The sequence below is a fragment of the Psammomys obesus genome, unplaced genomic scaffold, assembly GCF_907164565.1.
Source record: "Psammomys obesus unplaced genomic scaffold, mPsaObe1.curated_primary_1811, whole genome shotgun sequence".
NCBI lineage: Eukaryota > Metazoa > Chordata > Mammalia > Rodentia > Muridae > Psammomys > Psammomys obesus.
Window position 1 is genome coordinate 33,676,739 of NW_026591086.1, and position 25,149 is coordinate 33,701,887.

The 25,149-nt window shown below is 35.3% G+C and overlaps 1 protein-coding gene across 2 annotated transcripts in view; it reads right to left on the reverse strand.

The window, feature by feature from the left end:
• Positions 1 to 25,149, reverse strand: part of Klhl1 (kelch like family member 1) — a 456,733-nt gene that overhangs the window by 277,848 nt on the left and 153,736 nt on the right. For both annotated transcript variants that reach the window (XM_055609989.1, XM_055609990.1), the window contains exons 2-3: positions 23,195 to 23,377; positions 5,690 to 5,826 (exon numbers count right to left, since the gene is read on the reverse strand). In XM_055609989.1, the coding sequence (XP_055465964.1) occupies positions 5,690 to 5,826; positions 23,195 to 23,377 (320 nt within the window). The remainder of the gene's footprint in view (positions 1 to 5,689; positions 5,827 to 23,194; positions 23,378 to 25,149) is intronic.

The window sequence follows — 25,149 nt, forward strand, 5'->3', positions numbered from 1 at the left end:
TTCTATTCTATTCTATTCTATTCTATTCTATTCTATTCTATTCTATTTGGCTTTGTTGGTCTTCTTGTGTTTCTCCTGTCCCCCTCACCCCAGGTCCTTTCATATCACCCATTCTTCCATAAGACTCCCTGCGCTCTATCCAAAGTTTGCTTGCATGTCTGCATCTACTTCAATCTCCTGCTAGGAGGAGCCTTTTAGAAGACATCTGTTATAGGCTCTCATCCTTTTTCTTCCCTTCTACCACTTTCAGTGTCCACACTTTTTTACCTTCTGAATGAGGATTAAGCATCTTCTCTAGGATATTTCTTATTATTTAGCTTCATTAGATCTGTAGATTTTAGTATGTTTATCTTATATAATATGGCTAATATCCACTTATACGTGAGTAAATACCATGCATGTTTTTCTGCTTCTGGGATACCTCACTCAGGATGGTCTTTTCTAGTGCCATCTGTTTGCCTGCAAATTTCATGATTCCCGTGTTTTTAATAGCTGAGTGGTATTCCATCATGTAAGTGTACAATTTCTGTATCCATTCTTCAGTACAGGGACATATAGGTTGCTTTGAGATTCTAGTTATTATAAATAAAGCTGCTATGAACATAGTTGAACAAATGTCATTTTTGTATGGTTGGATGGTTGAGCACCCAGGAATAGTATAGCTTGGTCCTGAGGTAGCACTATTCCCAGTTTTGTAAGAAAGTACCAGATTGATTTCCAAAGTCGTACATTTCATTTCCACCAGCAGTGGAGGAGTGGTCCCTTTTCTCCCCATCCTCTCCATCATGTGTAATCACTTGAGTTTTTGATCTTAGCCATTCTGTGTGTGAGATGGCATCTCAAAATCATTTTGATTTCCATTTCCCTCATGACTAATGATGTTGGGCATAATTTTAAATGTTTCTCTACCATTCAGTATTCCTCTGTTGAGAATTCTCTGTTTAGTTCTATACCCCAATTCTAAATTGGACTATTTGGTTTGTTGATGTTTAATTTCTTTAGTTCTTTATATATTCTGGGTATTAGCCCTCTGTCAGATGTAGGGTTGGTAATGATCTTTTCCCAGTCAGTAGATTGTCGTTTTGTTTTGACGACAGTGTCCTTTGCTTTACAGAAGCTCTTCAGTTTCATGAGGTCTTGTTTATCTGTTATTGATCTTAGAGCCTGTGTTGTTGGTGTTCTGTTCAGGAAGTTGTCTCCTATGCCAGTAATTTCAACGCTCGTCCCCACTTTTTCTTCTAAGAGATTTAGTGTGTCTGGTTTTATGTTGAGGTCTTTGATCCACTTGGACTTTAGTTTTGTGCAAGGTGACAAGTTTAAATCTATTTGCATTTTTCTCCTTGTGGGCATGCATTTAGACCAGCACCATGTGTTGAAGATGCTGTCTTTTTTCCATTGTTTGGTCTTGGCTTCTTTGTCAAAGTCTGCTGTCTGTAAGTGTGTGTGCTTATTTTTGGGTTTTTGATTTGATTCCATTGACCTTCCAGTCTGTTTCTATGCCACCATGCAGTTTTTATAACTGTTGTTCTATAGTGCAACTTGAGGTCAGGGATGGAGATACCTCCAGAAGTTCTTTTATTTTACAGGATGGTTGTAGTTATTCCGTTTTGTTTTGTTTTCTATATGAAGGTTAGAATTGTTCTTTCATGATTTGTGAAGAATTATGTTGTAATTTTGATGGGAATGGTCAATGAATAACTGGCCCAACTTACTCCCATGCTGTCATGGCACTATTAATGATATTCTGCTATACTTGCAGACAGGAAGTTTGCATAACTTTCATCATAGAGGCTTCATGGAAGAATTGATAGCAACTGATTCAGAGACTCTCAGCCAAACTTTAGGAAGAACTCTTGAAAGCTTGTGAAGAGTGAGGTGAAGAATTGAAGAGGTAAGAGAGATCAAATTTAGCTCAACAAAACCTACAGAATCGAATGACCTGGGCTCAAAGTAGCAGCTGGCAGAACTAAACTACCAACCAAAGAACATACATGGGATGGACCTGGGCCTCTTTCACATATGTTACAAATGTTCAGCTTGGTCTTTATGTGACCGCTAACATCAGGAGCAGGGGGGCTTTCTCCCACTCTGTTGTCTGTCTTTGATTCTCTTTTTTTTCTAACTTGTCTCTCCTCAAGAGAAGAAGACTAATCTAGTTCTATTAAAACTTGATATGTCAATGGTGGGGGTTGATATCCATAGAAGGTCTCCCCTTCTCTGAGGAGAAAAGAAGGGGATTATGGTGGGCAAGGAGTTGAGAGGCAGGGACTTGTAGGAGTGGAGGGAGTAGAAACTCTAATTGGAATGTAAGTTAATTAATTAATTAATGAAAAAAGGAGAAATGAAAGAAAGGGAGAACAGATGCTTTGTATGTACTTTTATTCACTAAAAATATCCAATAATACAAGCATTTTATTGTAAACTATTACGCTTTTCATTTGTATATATCTTTCCTTAAAGTGACTCATTTTATTTGAGTTGTTAACACTACTGAACTTTTTGGTTAATAGCAGCTAGGACAAATCACATCAATGTTTTCTTATTTACTTCTTGCTAAATTTTCCCAATGTTTGATTTAATACTGTCTCATTTAAATCCCTGGTTTAGGAAAGCAGTAGAGAATGTATTTCTCATATTTTGCAATGAATCTTTTTTTTTTTTTAATCTAAAGTTCTCAAACTCTACAATCATTAAAGACTGCATTATTTAGGGACTAGCCAATAAAGATCAAGGACTTCCAAGATGGCTGACTCCTTCAAATTCTGTACATGAGATAAGCCTGGAATCTGAAAACCCAGGCACTTACTCATAAACTGTCTCAACAAGTTCAAGACCTGATGAGGGCATGTTTATCCAACAGCTGTGAGCCAATCAGCCCTCATGTCTTTCTTCAAACTGACCAAACCAAAACTCCCTAAGAGACTTAAAATACCATTGGCTCTCAAGAGAAAGCTGGGCTTAAAATACAGGATTTCCCCTTCTGCTTTGTGGAGGTCTTGATCTCTATTTCCTGTTATATGTGTTTTTTTTTTTACCCCAATAAAAGCCTTTCTTCAACTGATGATTATATTTACATTTCTATTTACATTTTCTCTACAGCTACCTCATGCTCAAGATTTTGTGTGCCTTTTAACTTTTTAAATAACAAAGAAAATGAACCACTTCAAGATTCCTTTCGATAAGAGAGAGTGGGGAGGAAATAGTTTAAAGATAAGATTATCAAATGAATGGTGTTTTACTTTCCTACATGCTAGTTCTTTGGGGGAGTTGTATTTATTTTAGGTCTTTTCAAACTAGTCTTCCAAATCATGGAGACAGCCTTCTAATTAGACATATGTAGGAATCTTGTATCCTTTTCCATTGGTTGAAATGAACACTGATTTCTTCCATTGTTATGTTTTACATCGTATGTAACAAAGCCAAGTACATAACTGAGGCCATTCCTACAGTTTCTGTACTGTTATTACTAGAATCCATTGTTCTTCCAGAAAACTCATGTAAACATACAGTTGAGAATGCATCAATACCCTGATACAGTTGTGTTTAGAGGTACAGGCACTGGTACAAATCAGGAGGAAAGGCCACGGGGCCAATGCAGCTGAGAGGCAACTTTATGTCCTTACTTTCTTCTAAAAGTAGAGCCATATCTGGGTCATTACCCTCAGCAAGAAGCATTGAAACAGCATCTAACCTTGTATAAAATGATAGTGAGTGTCTTTGGCCTAGTTTTGCTCTATGCAAAGATAAGTTTGCCAGTGCATGAAAACTGGATATGGTCATTGTGCTTTTCTCTTCCTGGAAGGATCTCTAAAATATTAGCTGTATTACCCTTCCCTTATTCTAGGAAACAAGAATAAAAATTTAAAGAATAACATTTATTGTTTTTCTTCTTTAAAGTATCACACTGGTTACCCTCACACCTACCTTCTCCTCTCCTTCCTTTCAATATTAACCCTCACTCTTATTTTTAACTTCCCTCTCATATCCATTCCTCTTTGTAACTCAGTTCCTTTAATCTGGACCAGGTTTGGTACCATCAGTTTCCAAAGTATCCACTGGAGTCTGGTGAGCTCATGTGTCATTACAAAAGTGTAGACAATTCATCCAGAATCCATTAGTAGCCAGAGGGTCATGGAGGTTTGCTGTGGTCTTCTGAGTCACTCCTTATCCAAGCTTGACTGATTGTTGTCTGTGGCTACTTAGCACAGAGATATAAACAAATTGTAATTAAATTGTGAAGCTCTTAACAGTTCCCTCCTTTTAAGAAAAAACCAAGACGAGCTTTTTTTTTTAAGCTTATAGACCTTAATCTTCCTAAGAACATTTATTTCAATATATTTAGAGTTGCACATACATTTTCTCAGTTTCTTTGAGTTGTGTTTTCAATTTTTTTTTCCAGTTTTATATTCCAAGAGCATTTTTCTCAGTGACTTGAAACGCAAGCTTCAGGGAGTTGGTAAGTGTTGAGACTACCCTCTACAACAAAGATATGCAAAGCTGACTTTTCTTCTGCTAAAACCAAATAGACAACACAAGGAGTCAGTGAGCTTTCTTCTTCATCTCAGGCCTTAAAAACCTGCTCCCTTAATTGAGTCTAGTTATGCTCAGACTTAATTAAAGGTCTTTTTCCACTATTGCAATAGCCTTCAAGAAAAATCTTTGAAAGATTTTTATAGTGAAAATTTTGCTTAGTTTAATCATAATTTAAAATTATTGGGACCAGAAATGTCTGATTTCATATCACATAACTGAAGCTAATTTCAATTCTGTACTCATAGTTCATGCATTTTTATCATTTCTTTAGGTATTTCCTTTGAGACATTAAATCATTTTTTTCCTTGTAACTCTTCTATGTACCAAAAAAAAAAATTGTGATATTCTGGAGAGGAAAGAGCTGGCTTATTTATTATATCATTCCCCAGTACAGCTCTGAATTGCACATATTCAACAAACACAAAATTTGTTTATTTTCAAATAACATAATGAATAATAAAATATATAAATATAATAAATTACAAAAACTTTACAACTCTCCAAAGCTATTGATTTTCCAGACTCTAGCTATCATTATTGCCCTCATCAGGTAATTGTCATGTTAATATGAAAGGTCATGTAAAATTTTAGCATCAAGTTAGCGCATCAAAAAATGAGAATATTTAAACTTATATTTCTAAAGGGATCCTTTTTATACATTTAATGTTCTGACCAACTATGGAGATATAAGCAACTTTCTTTTTTGTATATTTATTACAATTTATTCGGTTTGTATCATGGTTGTGGACTTGGTCTTATCTCATCCCACTCCTACCCTACCTCTTCTCCTCCCTTTGCACCTCCACTAGTCCATTAATATGAGAGGACCTCCTCCCCTTCTATCTGACCCTAGCCTATCAGCAACTTTCTATTTAATGACTAGTTCTCTCTATTTCCTTCTAATCTTCATTCCACCAAATACTGATTTTATTCATGTATCTAATCCTGTGTAATTATAGCGGAAAAATGCAAAAACAAATATTTTATACATTTGTGATTTCACTAAATAGAAACACTGATATTTCCCCATTTTGTAGTCTGCAAGTAAAACTTAATGATACAAGTTCAGCCTTTTCTTTTATTTAGCTTTGAAAAACCTAAAGCCAATGTTAAATAAACATGATATCAATATAATGTTATAATTATTTTTCTGTACCTGTATATGCAAATTGAACCAGATCCCAGAGCGCATTTGGGTCTATGCCTTCCATCTTGATCTCCTCTTGCTTGGCTTCACAAACATCACTTGTAAACATGGCAGCAAAATAGTCAGAGACAGAACTCAGAACAAGCCTGAAAGAGGCACAGGATCTCTTTTAGGCAATGCACATAAAGCACAGAACACTGAGTTCAGCAAGCAAAATGTGTAGCAAAGAAGCAACCAGCAGCTTTTGATTAAATACTAAATTTATGATGTAAATTTAAAAGTAATGATGATAATGATGATGAAGATAAAATGTGTTTAAACAAAGGTATTCTGCATGGGTAGATAATGATAGTCCTAGAAGTCAAAGGTTTTTAAAACCATTGGCAGGTTTGGCATGCCTCCCTGTCTCCATTTGTGTTATTTGGTCAGGATTTCTAGAGGCATCAACAAAATACTTCCTGTTACTATTTTCCTTGTTTGCTTACCAAAAGTAGATGCTCTGGACCTGATGTAGAGAAACAAAACAAACAAACAAACATGAATTTTGGATACAGGACACAGAGATCTGATCTCAGTCTGAAACAGAGAAGGAAGTTTTTACTGCTTGCTAGCATACATCCTTCCAAATATTCATATTCTCCAAAGCCATGTAGGCTTCTGGAGAAAAAAAAAAAAGAGTCACTTGTTTTATACTGCTCAATGCAGCATATTACAATACTGATCTTCTGGCCAATCTACATGTTCTGGTGAAATCACTATGCATATAGCATAACTGATTTTGATGTAACTAGTCACAGATTGTAGTTGAGACCTGTTGAGAAGGAATATGCTTCTTCCTACTAGTCAAGGACAAGAAGCCATGTCACAGACTTTACATCTATGACTTTTATTTGGCTAACTAAACCTACATCCATACATCCTTTTAAACATTTAAGTTAGACTTGTATACTAATGCTACTATTTAGCCTTAGACAGAGAAGCTACCTTTTTACTAGACAGTAGTTAATAAAGAGTATCAACCTGCTGAAAGAAGTAAAGTCTGAGTGTTCAACCCTAAGTAAGAAATTTCCCTCACACCTTCTGAGGATTTTGGTATATTAAGAAGAGTGACAAAAGAATAAAAGGATATACTGTGTGAAACACTGTGGCACACCAAAGCTTCCACAACAATATATGTTTTGTTTGTTTGTTTGTTTGTTTTGTCTTGGGTTTTGTTTTGGTTTGTATCTTTCCTTTAGTGGGGAGGTTGCAGTGGTGGAGGTCAGATACTCAGGGATGGGGACATGGGTGGGATTGGGGTGAATAATGTGAAATTCACACACACACACACAAATCAATTTAAAAAGTTAAAAAAAAGAATCTATGGAGGGTAGTAGTGTTATGAAGGCTTTCTTCTACATATCGCATTGCTGATGCAATTATGAACACAGAGCAGCTTCAGATCTCTGAACTTGGCTTTAAAAAGGTAAGAAAAAGAAGAAAAGAAAATACAACTTTTGAAAATACAAAATATGAATTGTACCCAATAATCCATTAAAACTAAGCTGCACAGCACCCTTTGCAGTGCAAGACATAATGAGTTCTTTCTTCAACCAACACTATTCTGTCATCAAAAGCATTTCACTATTTTATGAACATTATATGACATTAAGGCCCAGTACCTTTGATGCTCCATTCTGGCTCATCGAGGTTTTAAAAATCTAGTGTGAATTTGATACTAAAATCTTACTTATATTTTCTCTTTTCCAACATTTATATGAGACTGTGGGAATATGAGAACTTCAGGAAGTGCTGTCAGTTTAATTGTTTCTAGGAAAGGGATATCATTACCATCTTTTTTAGTGGTGTAGCTATTGATAAACTTCCGTGGTCTAATTTTCTTAGCTGTGTTCATATATGCAACCTTAATGAATCTCAATGGAGCAAAAATGTAAAAAAAAAAAAACACACACATTAAAATGGAAGAGGAATATGATAAGAAGAACAGAATAGGCAAGGGTGAGAAAGAAAAAAAAGAGGGTTATGAAGGAATATGGTTGGCAACACACTGCATATGATCATGACATTGTTGGAGTATTAAATTAAAAACAAACTAAATAATGAAAATACAGTTTTTGAAAGTACAATATAAATTGTACTCAATAATCCATTAAAACTAAGCTGGATATTACCCTTTGCAGTATACGACAATGATTTCTTCAGGAAATACGTCTGTCATCAAACACATTTTACTATTTACTGAAATTACAGCACAATACTTTTGCTGCTCCAATCTCCTCCAGGAAAGATGTAAACATGTGGTACAAACTTGATACTAAAAACTCACTTATATTTCCTGTATTTCTTAATATTTAACATATGTCTTTGAAGGAGAATCAGTTTTCTGTCAATAGTAGAAATGTTTTCTTTAGGATTATTTTAGTGTAGCTCTGAGGACAAACAATTATCCTAGCTTTCATTTTCTACCTTAATCTACAATGACTCATAAAACATTTTTACTTTACAAGGGATACTAAATTAATTTCTTTCATTTATGAAGAAAAGGCATAATTTCATTATTATTTTGACTTGGTTTTAATAGAAATTATATTTTAAACTTATTTTTCTGAGGTAATATGCCATATAGTTATAATTATTTTAATTTTAATTTTCTGAGGATTTTAATAGTTTTTACAGTCATACATATATATATCCCAGTTACTTTAGTTACTTTTACTCTTTTGGAACTTATATAATACTGAGGTTTATAATTTTTAACTAAAGATTAAAAATCATTTACATGAATTTTCTCATCTTTTCATCCCGTTCACTTCCCACTGTATCTAACAAAAATTGTATTTTAAAAATTTAGGATGTCTCATTATTTAAGTTTTCATTTATTTCACGCACAACACCTCATTTTCTCTACATTTAGATGATTCCCAGTTAGTGAAAACATAAAATTTTCTATTTAATGAAAAATATAACAAAAAATATTGTAGCTAGAAGCAAGCCAGTAAGCAGCACTCCACCATGGCCTCTGCACGAGTTCTCGCCTCTAAGTTTCTGCCTTTTTTGATTTCTGTCATGTCTTATTTTGTTGTTGTTACTGATGATGATGATGACGATTAGTGTTAAGATACTGTAAGCAAAAAATTACTTCCCATTTCAGTGTGGTCATAGTGTTTAATCACAGCAATAGTAACCATAACTAAGACAAAAAATTTAAGAAGATAGAAAAAAGGAAAAAATATTGGATTTAAATAAAAAATAACAATACCAATTCTCATTTCTATTATTAAATCTATTTATTTCTTTATTTATTACAATTTATTCACTTTGTATCTCTGCTGTAGCCTCCTCCCTCATCTCCTCCTAGTCTGACACACCCTCCCTTTTCTTCCCCTATGCCTTTTCCCTAGTCAACTGATAGGGAAGTTTGTCTTCCTCACTATCTCACCCTCGCCCATAAGGTCTCATCAAGCCTGGCTGCATCATCTTCCTCTTTGACCTAACAAGGGTGCACCCCCCCCCCCCCGTGCTCAGGGGAGACCTGTAGACTGCTCAGTTTTCAAGTGGGTTCCCTAATAAGGGGTACTGGGGCTGTCTCTGACAAGAACTCAATGGCCAATTCTCATTTCTTAACATAAAAATACTTATAATTTTATGTCTGGATAGATAGATAGATAGATAGATAGATAGATAGATAGATAGATAGATAGATAGATGGATAAGAAGGCCCTTGTCAATAGAAAAGAAAAGTGAAGTAAAGTGGAGAAGGACAAGCAAAAAGTTAAGACTTTATGATGCACGATGAAAGGAAACATTCAAAACTGACCCGAGGCTTTTCAGTGGATCTACTTCTGAGGCTCATGTGTATAGGCAACTTTTGGGCATTTTCTTTTAACTCATAGAAAACTATGAGGAAAATGAATTATCCTAGTCAAGATCTTTTCTGAAATGTTTCTTGTGTAGTTTTTACTGCTTTATCTTTAAATTCTATGAAATATGAGTGATGGGTTGTTGTTAAAAATGAACAAAAAGCAGGATTGTTCTTTATTAAATGCATTTCATAAACATGTAATGATTCACTTGAAAATATCCTGTAGAATTTCAAAATTTAGATGTTTCTTTAATGCTCCAGATACTATGAGGTTAGCAAAAGTTAATTTATTACTTTTTTGTGCCTTTAGTTGGGCATTAGAAACCGATGTAAATGTTTCTATCTTCAAAGATTGACAGAATGGTTAAGATACAGAAAACCTAAAGCCTGGCCATGTGGTTCAAGGAGAGCACCAGATTGACCTGATTACAAAATGTTATTTAATAATAACAAGAAATATCAGCAATAGGCTAGAGTGATGGCTTAGCAATTAACACTAGCTGCTCTTTCAGCGGAAACGGATTTGATTCCCAGCACACACATGGCAGCTCACAGCCACCTATATATCAGTTCTATGGAATCTCATGACCTCTTCTGACTTCTGAAGATATAGGCATATACGTTGTACACAGGCATATATCTAGGCAAAACATGTTTACACATAATATCAATAATCATTAATATTTCTTTCATTTCAAAAGCATAGAAATGTCCAAATATTTACTACAAGCCAATTAAATAAGTGTGTGTTAACTGATCATTTTTTATTGCAGCGTTAAATATTATATGCTTCAAGTTATGCTTCTCTTTAGAAAAATGTATTTCAACATAAGCCCAATCTGCTGCTCTTAGATACAACTTTTTTATCACAGTCAGGTCATATTTTAAAGAGCAAAATATTTTTGACCTATATTGTACAAGTTTAAATTATCAAATTAAATCTCTTATCAGCTCTAGAAAAATGCTGCCATATCTGTAACAGGAATGTAGAAAGACTAAGCCTGCATCTAAGTACAGTGACACAAAGGATTTTGATTAGAATCTAGGATTTAAAGGTAATAAGACGTGAACCCTAAAGTTTCAGTTTCAGGATCTGAAGGCTCATCATTTGAGCGTTCCTGTCCTTCTGGTTAAGAACATTAGCTTAACCATATTCATAGCAGCTTTGTTTGTAATAGCCAGAATCTGAAAACAATGAAGATGTCCTTCAACTGAGGAATGGATACAGAAATTGTGGTACATTTACACAATGTTATATACTACTCAGCTATTAAACACAAGGACATCATGGAATATGCAGGCAAATGGTAGGAACTAGAAAGGATCATTCTGAGTGAGGTATCCCAGAAGCAGAAACACTCACATGGTATATACTCCCATATAAACAGATTTTATTCATATAATACAGGATAGACCTACTACAATCCACAGACCTCAAGAAGATAAGTCTTATGGGCATCTTAGGCTTCATGTTGGCCCACTAGTTAGGGGATTTGTGGAGATCTCTTATATGGACTATGTTGCCTGCATTTTGACCACTTTCCCCTGATGGGACTGCTCTACCAGGCCACGGGGGAGGAAGGCAAACTCAGTCCTAATATAAATAGATGAAGTGGGGTATCTGAGCAAGGGAATTCTCCTATTTTTAGGAACAGAGGTAGGGGATGCTAGAAGGAGGTAGGAACTGAGAAGAGAAGCAGAAGGGACTTATGACTGAGAAGTAAATTGAATTAATTAATAAAAATAGTATCTAGGGTTTAATGTTTGGCAAAATATTTAACATCTTTATACGTGAATATTTAGCTTCTGTTAATGTAGGGAAAGCTGGAACAAAAATAGCATCAGTGAGTAAAAGAAGCCACTTGAGAAAATCACTTATTGGGGTCACTAAAATGTAGTTCTTTACAAATCTATTAAGGATTCCTAGGTTCCACTTCAATTTATTATGGTGTTTGAAGCTGCCACCTTCGACTTTTTTAAATCTTTTTTTTTTTAAGTTAGATAAGTGGAGACTTTCTTATCTCAGATTTACCTCTTATTTAGTGGCTTCTCTTTCTTTTGTTCCTTGACACTCACTTCGCTCTAGACTATTGTGGATTTCTGAGCTTTGCTTTAATATTCACTTTTGTAAAATAATTCTTTAGCACTGCTTTAATGATTTGTATGATAGCTTTAAATTTTCCTGTGCTAGTGTAGTGCCTGAAAAAAAAAAAAAACAAACAATTGGCTAAATATTCCACCAGAATTTGACTGCCTTTAAAATAATTTAGTGTTTTGCTTGCAATTTTCTTACAATCATACTTTCTTATTTTCAATTTCCATCGTGCCATTACGAATCTTCCAGATGGTAAGAATGAAATTTTATTATGATTTATTGTACTTCTTTTCCTATGGTAAATACAACACAAACCCATCCTTTAATTTGGTCTAGTTTTTCTATGTTCTATTTATAAAGCCCAGACATCCTGGGTCAGTATTAACATTACCAAAGGAAACAAGACACTTCATCCAAAAAGCTTTGTTGGCCTGAGAAAAGAGGTCTGAATCCTTTGTACTTAGGCCCATGCTCTGGATATTTCATTTACCAGTCTAGAGGCTCCCCACCTCTAGACAAGGAATGGCACCAATGGCAACTACCAATACACAAGGGCCTAAATTGACACCTCCGTGAAACTATGTCTATCTGCATCAAGGAAATCTTGTATCTTCCTGGGGTGCTGAGGAAACGAGGTTAAATCCTTGGTCCGCTAGCTCCTCTTCTTTTGCAAACTTTCATTTTATAAGAATATTTTACACATAAATTTACACATTTGCATTCGGTGCTCTGGTTGTAATAATAGAGAACAAAATTTACCAAGCCAGTCTATGTATTATATCTCTCCTCACTTCTTTGTGTTCAAACAATCTTCACTTCTGGTTCAAGGTGATACTCTAGCTTCACAGGTCATTTCATATTTTCTTCCATGCTTATATTTTATGTTTTGGTTAATTAATGTTATACCATGCTTCAAATATAGCATTCTGGATCATGTATTCTAGTGTGTTTTGAAAATGCATGACACATATCCCCAGATTTTTTGGATTTTGTTTTCCACTTTTACCTAATATTGTGTGCGTATCTGATACAAGTAAAAACTTTTCACAGAGAATCCAAGATGGTGGCACAGAGAAGACATTATGTCTGAAGAGCAGGACAGCAATGACTGCACGGGGACCAACAGACTGAACTGTGGACCCTAAACCACCAGCGATTTTGTTTCCCAGATGAGCTGAAACCTCACAGTGTGGAAAGAATCAGGTCCATTCTCAGGTCACCCAGCTAAACCATTGAAGAGTTCTAGGGTCTCAGCAGGGGTTCTGTCACCAGCCCAGAGCCAAAAGCCTGCATGCTCTAATCACCATCCCAGACTGAACTATAAGCCCCCAAACACCTCCTATTGGGGAGATACTCCATGGTGAAGGAAGCATCAAGTCAGACCTCAGAGTACCCAGTTAATCCCCAGAAAATTTCTGGGTTCCCACTGGCTCTGGGCTCTAGCCTCTAGGCACATGTCTGTGTGCTGCTCTCACCTGCCACTGATTACCACTTGAGTACTGGAGCACAGAGCTCCAACCTCATACCTGCAGAAGCCTGGGACCCATGGGATCAGCAACCAGAGACTGCTCCAAGGCACAACCTGTCTCCCTACCTAAACTGACCAAACCATGGGGCTCTGTGATTCTTCAAGAGGGATACCCCCAGTAAACACAGTATAAGAGCAGTAGCTGCTTGCTAAATTCAGAGCAAGAAATCCAGTGGCATGGCAGCTGTCTCCAGGATTTCTCTTGATGAGAGGAGAGACCCCTGACTTCCAAAGACCCCAGTTTTTCCACAGGTCCATACACTTGAGGTGAGCTGTGGCAATTCCCTGAGAAGTACCTGATGTCCAGTGACTATGCCCAAACAGCTGAGGAGGCCTTCTTCAGGAACAACCATCTTACTGCCAAGGGAATTCTCCCCACCCCAGGATTCCAGCAGGCACCAGAAACTAATAGCCAATACCTCAAACAGCCAGATGGGTAGAGGCATCATAAAAGCAAAACCAACAAAAGCCAAAGCAAGATGGCATCCCTAGAACCCAGTTGTCCAGAGGCAAATAGCCCTGACACCCTAACATAAGTGAAATTCAAGAAGATGACCTTACATCTATGTTTATGAAGAGGAAAACGGAGGAATTAAATAAACTGCATAAAGAAATAAAGGAAGATAAAGTCAAATAGATTATGGCCATCCATAAAGAAATACAGGAAGACGCAGCCAAACACTTTGTGTTCTTTAGAGAGGAAATAATTAAATCACTAAAAGAAATAAAAAAAAGAGGAATGTTCAAACAGGTGATGCAATTGAAAGAAAAACAAGAAAATACAGCCAGACAGATATAGGAAATCAACAAAATGGTTCAAGATCTGAAGATAGAATGGGAAAAATTAAAGAAAACACAAATGGAGGAAATCATGGATAGGAAGGACTTAGCAAAGAAAAGAGTAACTACAGAGGTAAGTAAAACCCAACAGATTATAAGACATGGAAGAAAGAATCTCAGGTGTGGAAGATAGAATGGAAGAAATTGATGTATCTGTTAAAGAAAAGGTTAAATCTAAAAAATTCCTGACACAAACCATCCAAGAAATCCAAGGCAACATGAGAAGACAAAACCTAAGAATAACAAAAATAGAGGAAAAAGAAGATTCATGTCTCCCAGGCCAAGAAAATATTTTCAACAAAATAATAGAAAATTTCCCCAACTTAAAGGAGAAGCCTATGAGAATACAAGAGGCCTATAGAACACCTAATGAATTGAATATCCTCCTGCCACATAATAATCAAAACAGAAATACACAGAACAAAGAAAAGAATACTAAAAGCTACAAGAGATAAAGCCCATGTACTATATAATGGCAAACCCATTAGAATCACACCTGACTTCTCAAAAGAGACTGTGAAAACCAAAAGGGCCTGGATAGATATCATGCAGAACCTAAGAGAACAGAGATGTCAGTCCAGGCTACTATGTCCAGCAAAACTCTCAATCACCATATATGATGAAAACAAGATATTCAACAACAAAAATAAATTTAAACAATATTTACCCACAAATCTAGAATTACGGAAGATACTAGAAGAAAAAATACAACCTCAAAAAGCTAACTACATTCAGGAAAACACAGCAAATAAATAACCTCACTATAGCAAAACTAAAAGCATCCAAGCACATAAATACTCTACCACAGCCAACATCAAAATCAAAGTATCTAACAGCCACTGGTCATTAATCTCTATCAACATCAATGGACTCAACTATCCAATGAAAAGACACAGACTAACAGAATGGATGCTTAAACAAGAACCAACAATCTGTTGCATACAAGAAACACACCTAAGTAACAAAGATAGACATTCCCTGAATAAAGGACTGGAAGATGGTTTGCCAAGCAAATGGACCCAAAAAGAAAGCAGAAGTGGCCACTCTAATATCTAATAAAATACAATTTCAACCAAAATTAATCAAAAGAAATAGGGAAAGTCACCTCATACTCATCAAAGAAAAATTCTACTAAGAAGACATCACAATTCTGAACATCTATGCCCCAAATACAAGAGCACCCACATTTGTAAAAAAAAACATTAATAAAACTTAAAACACACATAGATACCGACATATTAATAGTGTAAGACTTCAACACCCCACTCTCAACAAAGGACAGGCAAACAAAACAGAAATTAAACAAAGAAACAATGACTCTAACAGAGGTCATGAATGAGATGGACCTAACAGACATCTATTGAATCTTTTACAAAAACACAAAAGAATTTAACTTCTTCTCAGCACTTCTCCAAAACAGAGCATAGAGTTGGTCACAAAGCAAGACTCAACAGATACAAGAAGTTTGAAATAATCCCTTGTATCCTATCAGACCATCATGGACTAAAGCTGTACCCCAACAACAAGGGAAGTAGCAAAAATCCTGTACTCACATGGAAACTGAACAATTTGCTACTCAATGACAGGTCAGGAAAGAAATTAAAGATTTTCTAGAATTAAATGAAAATGAAGGCACAGCATACCCAAACTTATGGGACACAATGAAAGCAGTACTAAGAGGAAAGTTTTTAGTATTAAGTGCCTTCATAAAGAAATTCAAAACGTCTTATTCAAACAACATAATGGCTCATATGAAAGCCTAAAGGGGGGGAAAAAGAAGCAGACACACTCAAGAGGAGTACAAAGCTAGAAATAATCAAACTCAGGGTTGAAATCAATATAGCAACAAAGAGAACACTTCAAAGAATCAATGAAACTAAGAGCTGGTTCTTTGAGAAAAATCAGCAAGATAGACAAACCCTTAGCCAATCTAACTAAAAGGCAGACAGACGCTATCCAAATCAACAAAATCAGGAATGAAAGGGGGGCCATAACAACAGACACTGAAGAAATCTAAACAATAATTAGATCTTACTTCAAAAGCCCATAAAACACAAAATTTGAAAATCTAAATAAAATGGACAATTTTCTTGATCAAATCCACTTAGCAAAGCTGAATCAAGAACAGGTAAATCATTTAAATAGTCCTATAACCCCTAAGGAAGTATAAGCTGTCATTAAAATATCCCATTCAAAAAAATCCCATGGCCAAATCATTTGGGCACAGAATACTACCAGACCTTCAAAGAAGAGCTAACACCAATATTCTGATAAGTATTCCACAAAATAGAAACAGAGAAACATTACCAAACTCATTCTATGAAGCCACAATCACCTTGATACCAAAAGGTCACTGAGACACAACAATAAAGAGAATTTCAGGCCAATCTCCCTTATGGATATTGATGTAAAAATATTCAACAAGATACTCACAAACTAAATCCAAGAACACATCAAAGATATCATCCACTATGAGCAAGTAGGCTTCATCCCAAATATGCTGGAGTGGTTCAATGTACAGAAACCCAACAATGTAATCTATCATATGAAAAAGCTGAAAGGAAAAAAAAATCATATGATCATCTACTTAGATGCTGAAAAAGCATTTGATAAAATCCAACACACACTCATTTTTAAAGTTCTGGAGAGATCAGAGGTGCAAGGGACTTGCCTAAACATAGTAAAGGCAATATACAGCAAGCTTATAGCCAAATCAGACTAAAAGGAGAGAAAATTAAATCAATCCCACTGAAATCAGGGACAAGACAAGGCTACCTACTCTCTCCATATATCTTTAATAGAGTTCTTGAAGTCCTTGTTAGAGAAAAAAGACAAAGGAGATCAAGTTATTCAAATGAGAAAAGAAGGAGTCAAACTATTACTATTTGCAGACGATAAAACAGAATATATCAGTGACCCCAAAAATTCTACAAAGGAATTCCTATAGCTAATAAACACCTTCAACAAAGTGGTTGGATACATAATTCAAAATAATTAGTAGCCTTCCTTAATACAAAAGACAAATGGACTAAGAAAGAAATTAGGGAAACAACACCATTCACAATAAGCACAAAAGACATAAAATACATTTGTGTAACTCTGGCGAAACAAGTCAAAGACTTGTATTTAAAAAAAAAAGACTTCAAGCTTCTGAAAGGGAAAAAAGAAATAGAAGAAGATTTCAGAAGATGGAATCATCTCCCATACTCATGGCTCAGCAGGATTAAGATAGTAACCCAGAATAGCTAAAACAACCCTCTACAATAAAAGATCTTCTGGAGTTACAGCCATCCCTGAAACTGCATGGATGGTACTGGCATAGAAACAGAATGGTGTATCAATGGAATCGAACAGAAGATCCAGAAATAAACCCACATACCTATGGCTACCTGATTTTTGAAAAGGTGCTAAAACCATACAATGGAAAAACAGACAGCATCTTCAACAAGTAGTGGTTGTCTACCTGGATATCTACATGTGCAAACATGTACAAATAGATCCCTACTTATCACCCTGAACAAAACTAAAGCCCAACTGGATCAAAAACTTCAACAAGACCCTAACTAAAATGCTCAATCCCCATCCTGAAAGGCAAAGAAGATGGAATCAGAAGAAGAAAACAGGAAACAATGTAGGAACCTGCTACAGAGGGCCTCTGAAAGCCAGAAGAAAAAAACAGGAAACAAACTAGGAAACTAATACAGATGGCCTCTGAAAGCTTCTGCCCTGCAGACTATCAAAGCAGATGCTGAGCCTGATGGCCAACTGTTGGGCAGAGTGAACGGAATTTTATGTAAGAAGTGGGAAATAGCAAGAGCTGGAGAGGACAGCAACTCCACAAGGAGAGGAACAGAACAAGAAAATTTGAACACAGGGAACTTCCCAAAGACTCATACTCCAACCAAGGACTATTCATGGAGATAACCTAGAACCCCTGCACAGATGTAGCACATGGCAGTTCACTGTCCAAGTGGGTTACATAGCAATAGGAAGAGGGACTGCCTCTGACATAATCTGATTGGCCTGCTCTTTGATCACCTCCCCCTGAGGGGGGGAGCAGCCTTAACAGGCCACAGAAGATGGCAATGCAGCCACTTCTGATGAGAACTGATAGTCTAAGATCAGAAAGAAGGAGAGGAAGACCTCCCCTATCAATGGACTTGGGGAGGGGCATGCATGCAGAAAGGGGAGGAAGGGTGGGATCAGGAGGGGAGAAGGGAGGGGCTTATGGGGGAGTTACAAAATAAATAAAGTGTAAATAATAATAATAATAATAATAATAATAATAATAATAATAATAATAATAAAAAACTAGACAAATTAAACCTCTTAGAAGAGAAAGTGGGGGAATAGCTTTGAATGCACTGGCATAGAAGACAACTTCCTGAACAGAACACCAACAGCACAGACTCTAAGATCTACAATCAATAAATGGGAACTCATGAAACTGAAAAACTTTAGTAAAGCAAAGGACAATGTCATTGGAAAAAAACAACAGCCTACAGATTGGGAAAGGAACTTCACCATCTTTGTATCTGACAAAGCGCTAATATCCAAAATATATAAGAACTCAAGAAGTTACAAAGCAACAAATCAAGTAATCCAATTAAAAAAATTGTGTACAGAGGTAAACAGAATTTTCAATTGAGGAATACAGAATGACAGAGAAACATGTAAAGAATGCTCAGCCATCCTTAGTCATATTGGACATGCAAATCAAAACGACCCTAAGATTTCACCTTATACCCATCAGAATGGCTAAGATCAAAATCTCAAGTTACAATACATGCTAGAGAGGATGTGGAGAAAGAGGAACCCTCCTTCATTGCTGGTGGAATGTAAATTTGTTCAACCACGTTGGAAATCAATCTGGCACTATCTGAGACAATTAGGAATCATGCTTCCTCAAGATCCAGCTATACCACTCCTAGGCATATATCCAAAATATGCTCAAGTATACAACAAGGGTAATTGATCAACCATGTTCATGGCAGCTTTATTCATAACAGCTAGAACCTAGAAACAACCCAGATGTCCCTCAACTGAGGAATGGATACAGAAATTGTACATTTACACAATGGAATACTACTCAGCAATTAAACAGAAGGAAATTATGAAATTTGCAGGCAAATGGTGGGAACTAGAAAAGATCATCCTGAGTGAGGTATCCCAGAAGCAGAAAGACACACATGATATATACTCACTTACAAGTTGATATTAGACATGTATAATGTAGGTAAACATACTAAAATTTGTACACCTAAAGAAGCTAAGCAAGAAGGACGCTAGAAAAAATGCTCAAAATCATTCAGAACAGCAGACTGGATAGACTTCAGAAGAGGGGAAAAAAGAGAAAACAGGACATGAGCCTACTACAGAGAGCCTCTGAAAGACTCTTCACAGCAGGGCATCAAAGCATATGTTGAGACTCGTAGCCAAACTTTGGGCAGAGTGCAGGGAATCTTATGAAAGAAGGGGGAGACAGAAAGACATGGAGGGGACAGGAGCTACACAAGGAGAGCAACGAACCAAAAATCTGAGCACAGTGGTCTTTTCTGAAACTGATGCTCCAACCAAGGACCATGAATGGAGATAACCTGGAACCCCTACACAGATGTAGCCCATGGCAGCTCAGTGTCCAATTGGATAACCTATTAAGGCGAAGAAGGGCTGTCTTTGACATGAACTCTTTGGCTGGCTCTTTGATCACCTTCACCTGATTGGAGGTGGAGTTGTCAGCCTTAACAAGACTTCCTGTGCTCTGTCCAAAGTTTGGACCTGAGTCTCTACATCTTCCTCAATCCTCTGCTGGTTGGAGTCTTTTTAGAGTACATCTGTGGTAGGCTCCCATTCAAGTGTCTATCTTGTTTTCCTTTCTGAATGAGAATTAAGCATCTGTTATGAACATAGAGAAGCAAATATCTTTGTTGTATAGTTGAGCATCTTTTGGATATATGCCTAGGAGGCTGTGTCCTGAGATAGCACTATTCCCAGTTTTCTGAGAAAGCGCCAGATTGAATTCCAAAGTGGTTGTTCAAGTTTACATTCCCACCACCAATGGAGGAGGGTTCCCCTTTTTCCATATCCTCTCCACATGTATTGTTACCTGAGGTTCAGATCTGAGCCATTCTGCTGTTTGTAGGATGGAATCTCTCTGATTCAATGACACTGAGCCAAGAACAAAATCAGTATTTTTAAAATAATTTTTAAAATTAAAATATAATCATGTTTGTTCTCCCTTTTATTTCATTCCTCCACATCCTGCAATATATACCCACATAGCTCTCTCACAAACTTGAACGAACTCTATCTATCTATCTAATCTATCTATCTATCTATCTATCTATCTATCTATCTATCTATCTATCTATCTATGTATTTATCTATCTATCTATCTATCTATCTATTTATTCACTTTGTGTGTGTGCCTGTGTGTGTGTGTGTGAATATAGATCTATGTTATAAGTACAACCTGCTGATTCAGTTTAATTATTTTTTTCTCAAGATATTGTTAGCTTTATATTTTCCATTTATAGAAAATAAGACTAGCCATAATTTATAGGCATGAGAAAACATGACATTTTGGTAGGGTTTAGTAACTGTGACCATAAAGTTAGAAACTTTCCTGTACTATAAGAGACATTGTTCTTGGTTGTTTCCCAGATCTTGGAGGATACCACATCCTTCAGACACAGGACTCAGTGCAATCCATTGGAAACGTCTCTGGAATTCTGTTCCCTGAGAACTACCTCCCAGAGTGTTCCTTTACATGCTAATATGTTATTTGAGATAATACTATAGCTATTTAATGAATTTGTGATCAAAGTAACATGAGATTAGTCATATTAAATGACAATAAATTTCACTCTGAAGAATAAAGTTAGAATTTCAAATAAATTCTATTTAAATCTAGCTTAAGGAAAAATTGCATTTTGTCACACCTATTTCCTGAAATGGTTTTATCAATAGTGACAAGTGTTTGTTAATTTTTTTTATAAATTATATTTTAAATTCATAGTAATGTTGAAAGTAGTTATACAGAGTAAGTTTGTGGAACTGTAACAGTAGCTTATCAGTTGGGTTTCATATTATCTAAATTATTTAATAGATGTTAAATAACCTTTTGCATGCAGGTCTAGGTCTTCAGCCCGTGTGAACAGTTTGTACTGAGGTGGCTATAGAAATAGTGCTAGATTTTATGGACACCTTCTCATAGGATATATCTATCTTGGGTATATACATACATGTAAAGATATATAAAAGTTTCCTATGTTATATGTATATATGACATATATATCACAATAATATATCACAATAATGATTAATTTTAATAATTGAAGGGATTTTAACACTGGGAAAATTACCCACTTTAGTAACTCAATATTATCAAAGAAATCTAAAATTAGAACTCCTTTTTCTCTTGCTGTCTACATGGTATCGTGTTCAGTTTCACCATTGATAATAACATCTAATTATGTATTATTTACTCATATTACATATTATAAGTACATCCTGTGTAATTTAGATTGCTTAAAATGTCTAATACAATGTGATAACATACAAATTACTTTAGGGTAATGTTTAAAATTTAATGATGAGAAAGATACTGTATATGTCTAATTATTGTAATTTTTAATATTGTGATATGGGATTGTTTGAATCAGCAGATTTGGCTATTCATACTTGGTGATAATTAAATTCATCTATGGAATAACTTCCATATTTAAATAGAAACAAATTTATCATATAAAAACAATAGAATTATAAAATTTAACTATCACATCATCATAAAATGCATAGTATTTTTAAATGTAAACTCACAGTAAATCAGTCTTGAACAATATAATTTCATTTCTAGTTCATGGAATTGGAATTATTAGTCTGAGTTTTAGAAATAATTTATGGAAATATTCTATTTTAAATATATTTGAGTTAGGATTGGTTTGTTCGACAAACTGATTTTTTTATAAATGTAAATTTAAAATGTCAATATAAATTTTATAATTTAAACCAATGATTTTATTTCTAGAATAACCTGAATTTTAAAAATCATTGATGGATGGAGTAAATTATAAAATTTCAAGTATTAGGCATAGTTCCTAAATTATAGTTTCTTTAGTATCCCTAGAAGTCAAATGAAAAGAAATGATATGGTCCAGAGTTATTTGTGATGATTCAATATTCTGAAAATAGCTATGAAATTGTAAGAGGCTAGAACTTTTGCAGGCCTCACATACATCTTAAAGTAAATCAAGATATGTATAGCAATCCTCCTGTGTACTCAAACTGTTTGCTTAATGTGCCTTTAGAAAAAAGAAAACAACCTAAAAACCTTCATTACTTGCTGTGGATTCCCATGTAGTCAGTTTTTACAACATTAGCTAATGCATAGCTGTAATTTTACTTTATTTACACTTCCATGCCCATAACCCAGATGACACATGTGTCTCATTTGCTGGAAACAGCAAATACAGACACCGAAAACAAAGTCTTAAAGTCCACCCTAAAAATTGATGCAACATTAATGAATACTGGTTGATAAAAAATGGTGTTTCTTATCTGGTCAGTTGGGATCATTTGGAGCCAGTTACTTAATACCTTGTTAAGAGTCTACAAAGATTTCTTTAAAGTATCTCATTTCATCCTTATGTGATATTTTTCATGCTGTTAAATATAGTCAGACTTAAAGCCTTTGTGAGGGTCACACACACAGTCACATAGTAAAAACAAACATGGTAGACAGAGACATAGAGACAGAATGATTCACAAGACAATCTTTTTTTTTTTTTTTTTTTTCAGTCAGGCACAAATTCTGACTAATGTAAAAGACAGAAGATCATTGGGAGCATGAAGCAGAGAATTCAAATCTGGACTGGGACTTGGTTAAATCACTTCAAGTGAAAATGCTTTAATTTATTCTCTTAATGTGACATCAATGAATTATTTGTAGCTCAGTTAATTTACTAAAATGTATAATATACAGAGTTCTAAAAAGAATTATAAAATAATTATTTTTAAGTCTTTAGATTTTTTACTTATTACTAGTTAAATAATTTAAAGGATATTATACATTTCACCTGACTGTAAACAGTGAAACAACCCAAGTTCTCTGACAAAGTCTAGATTTTTTTTTTTAACTATTACTGCTATTAATACCGATGAGTAATTCCAGTACTGACATTCCCATACCTGTGAGCAGGTATCTTTCGATTCCCAACAATCAGGATGACATCACAGAGCTGCTGTTGCTTTAAATAGTTCTCCATTTTTCTGAAGGATTGCTCAGCATGGTGAACAGCTTGGTAGAACTCTTCAGAACTACTGGAGTCCAAATCACTCTGAGGTGCCAGTGAATGACTGGTCGCTGTTAGCCTGTAAATTACACACACAAGCAGAAAGATGGTATCTTTAAAGCATCAGTAACGGTACAGGAAGTTATGTCTAGTTTTACAACTCAGGGATCTTTATTTACAAACATTATCATGAAAACCAAATAAAAAATTTTAAACAACCATTTTAATGAATGGTTGTTTAAAAAAACAAATAATGAAACAAATAATAAAACAAATAATAAAACAAATAATGAAATTATTTGTTTTAGCAAGCAGGAAATAATTTGAAAAAAAAATAGTCTTTTTTTTTGTTTGATGTTTGGTTATTTTGTTTTTGGTTTTTTTTTTTTCCCCTTTTTATTACTACAATTATTCACTTTGAAGTCCAGCTGTAACTCCTCCCCGTTTGTCCCCTCTCAATCTCCTCCCTCCCTTTTCTCCTTCCATGCCCCTCCCCCAGGCCACTGGTAGAGGAGTAACTCTTCCACTTCCATCTAACCTGAGCCTTTGGGTCTCAGGAGGATTGGCTGCATCTTCCTCTGTGGCCTGGTAAGGCAGCCCCACCTACCTCAGGGGAAGATGATCAAAGAGCTAGCTACTGAGCTCATATAAGAGACAGTCCCTGTTCCCATTACTAGGGTATCCACTCAGAGACTGAGCTGCCATGGGCTATATCTGTGCATGGGTTCTAGATTATCTCTGTGCATGGACCTGGGTTGGAGTATCAGTCTCAGAAAAGACCCCCAGACTTTTCAGAGGTCCGGAAAAGACCTCTGAGCTCCTCTCCGTATCTTTTCAACATAGTACTTGAAGTCCTAGCTAGAGATATAATACAACTAAAGGAGATCAAGGGGGTACAAGTCCAAAAGGAAGAAGTCAAAGTATCACTAATCGCAGATGATAGGCTGGTCTACATGAGCGATCGCAAAAATTCTACTAGAGAACTCCTTTGGCTGATAAACACCTTCAGCAAAGTGGCTGGATACAAAATTAACTCAAAAAAATTAGTAGCCATCCTCTATCTGAAAGACGAAAGGGCTGAGAAAGAAGTTAGGGAAACAACACCCTTCACAATAGCCACAAATAACATAAAGTACCTTGGTGTGACTCTAACCAAACAGGTGAAAGATCTGTTTAAAAAAACTTCAAGTCTTTGAAGAAAAAAAAATGAAGAAGATATCAGAAAATAGAAAGATCTCCCATGCTCATAGATTGGTAGGATCTACATAGTGAAAATATCCATCCTGCCAAAGCAATCTACAGATTTAATGCAATTCCCATCAAAATACCAACACAATTATTTACAGAACTCGAAATAGACTTTTCTCAAATGGTGGCTTAAAATAAATTTAATCTATCAGTATATCAAGTTAGTAAATCTGAAAAAGTCATAGAAATAGTATATGCATTACATATTTATTTTAAAATGTATTGATGTTGAATATTAAAATATATTTAATTTTATATTATATTAAATAAAATATATTATATTTTTGCTTATCTATGTAACAGAATATTAAGCCTCCATAAAAATAGGACCTCTGTTTATCTTATAGGGAAAAACTGGTAAACTTAAAATATATTACAATAAGAGAAATATCCAAGCTTACAAAGTCAACTATAGGAAACTTTTACTAATTTGAAGATTATAAATTTTAAAAAAAAGTCATAAAATGAGAAAGTAAAACAGTAGTGATTAGAAACTAGGAACCTGAAGGGATAAAAATAGTGGGGAAAAATCTGCCAGTAAATATAAAATCACAATAAAGTAGAAGACTGAAGTTATGTGACTGTATTACACATGGAATGACT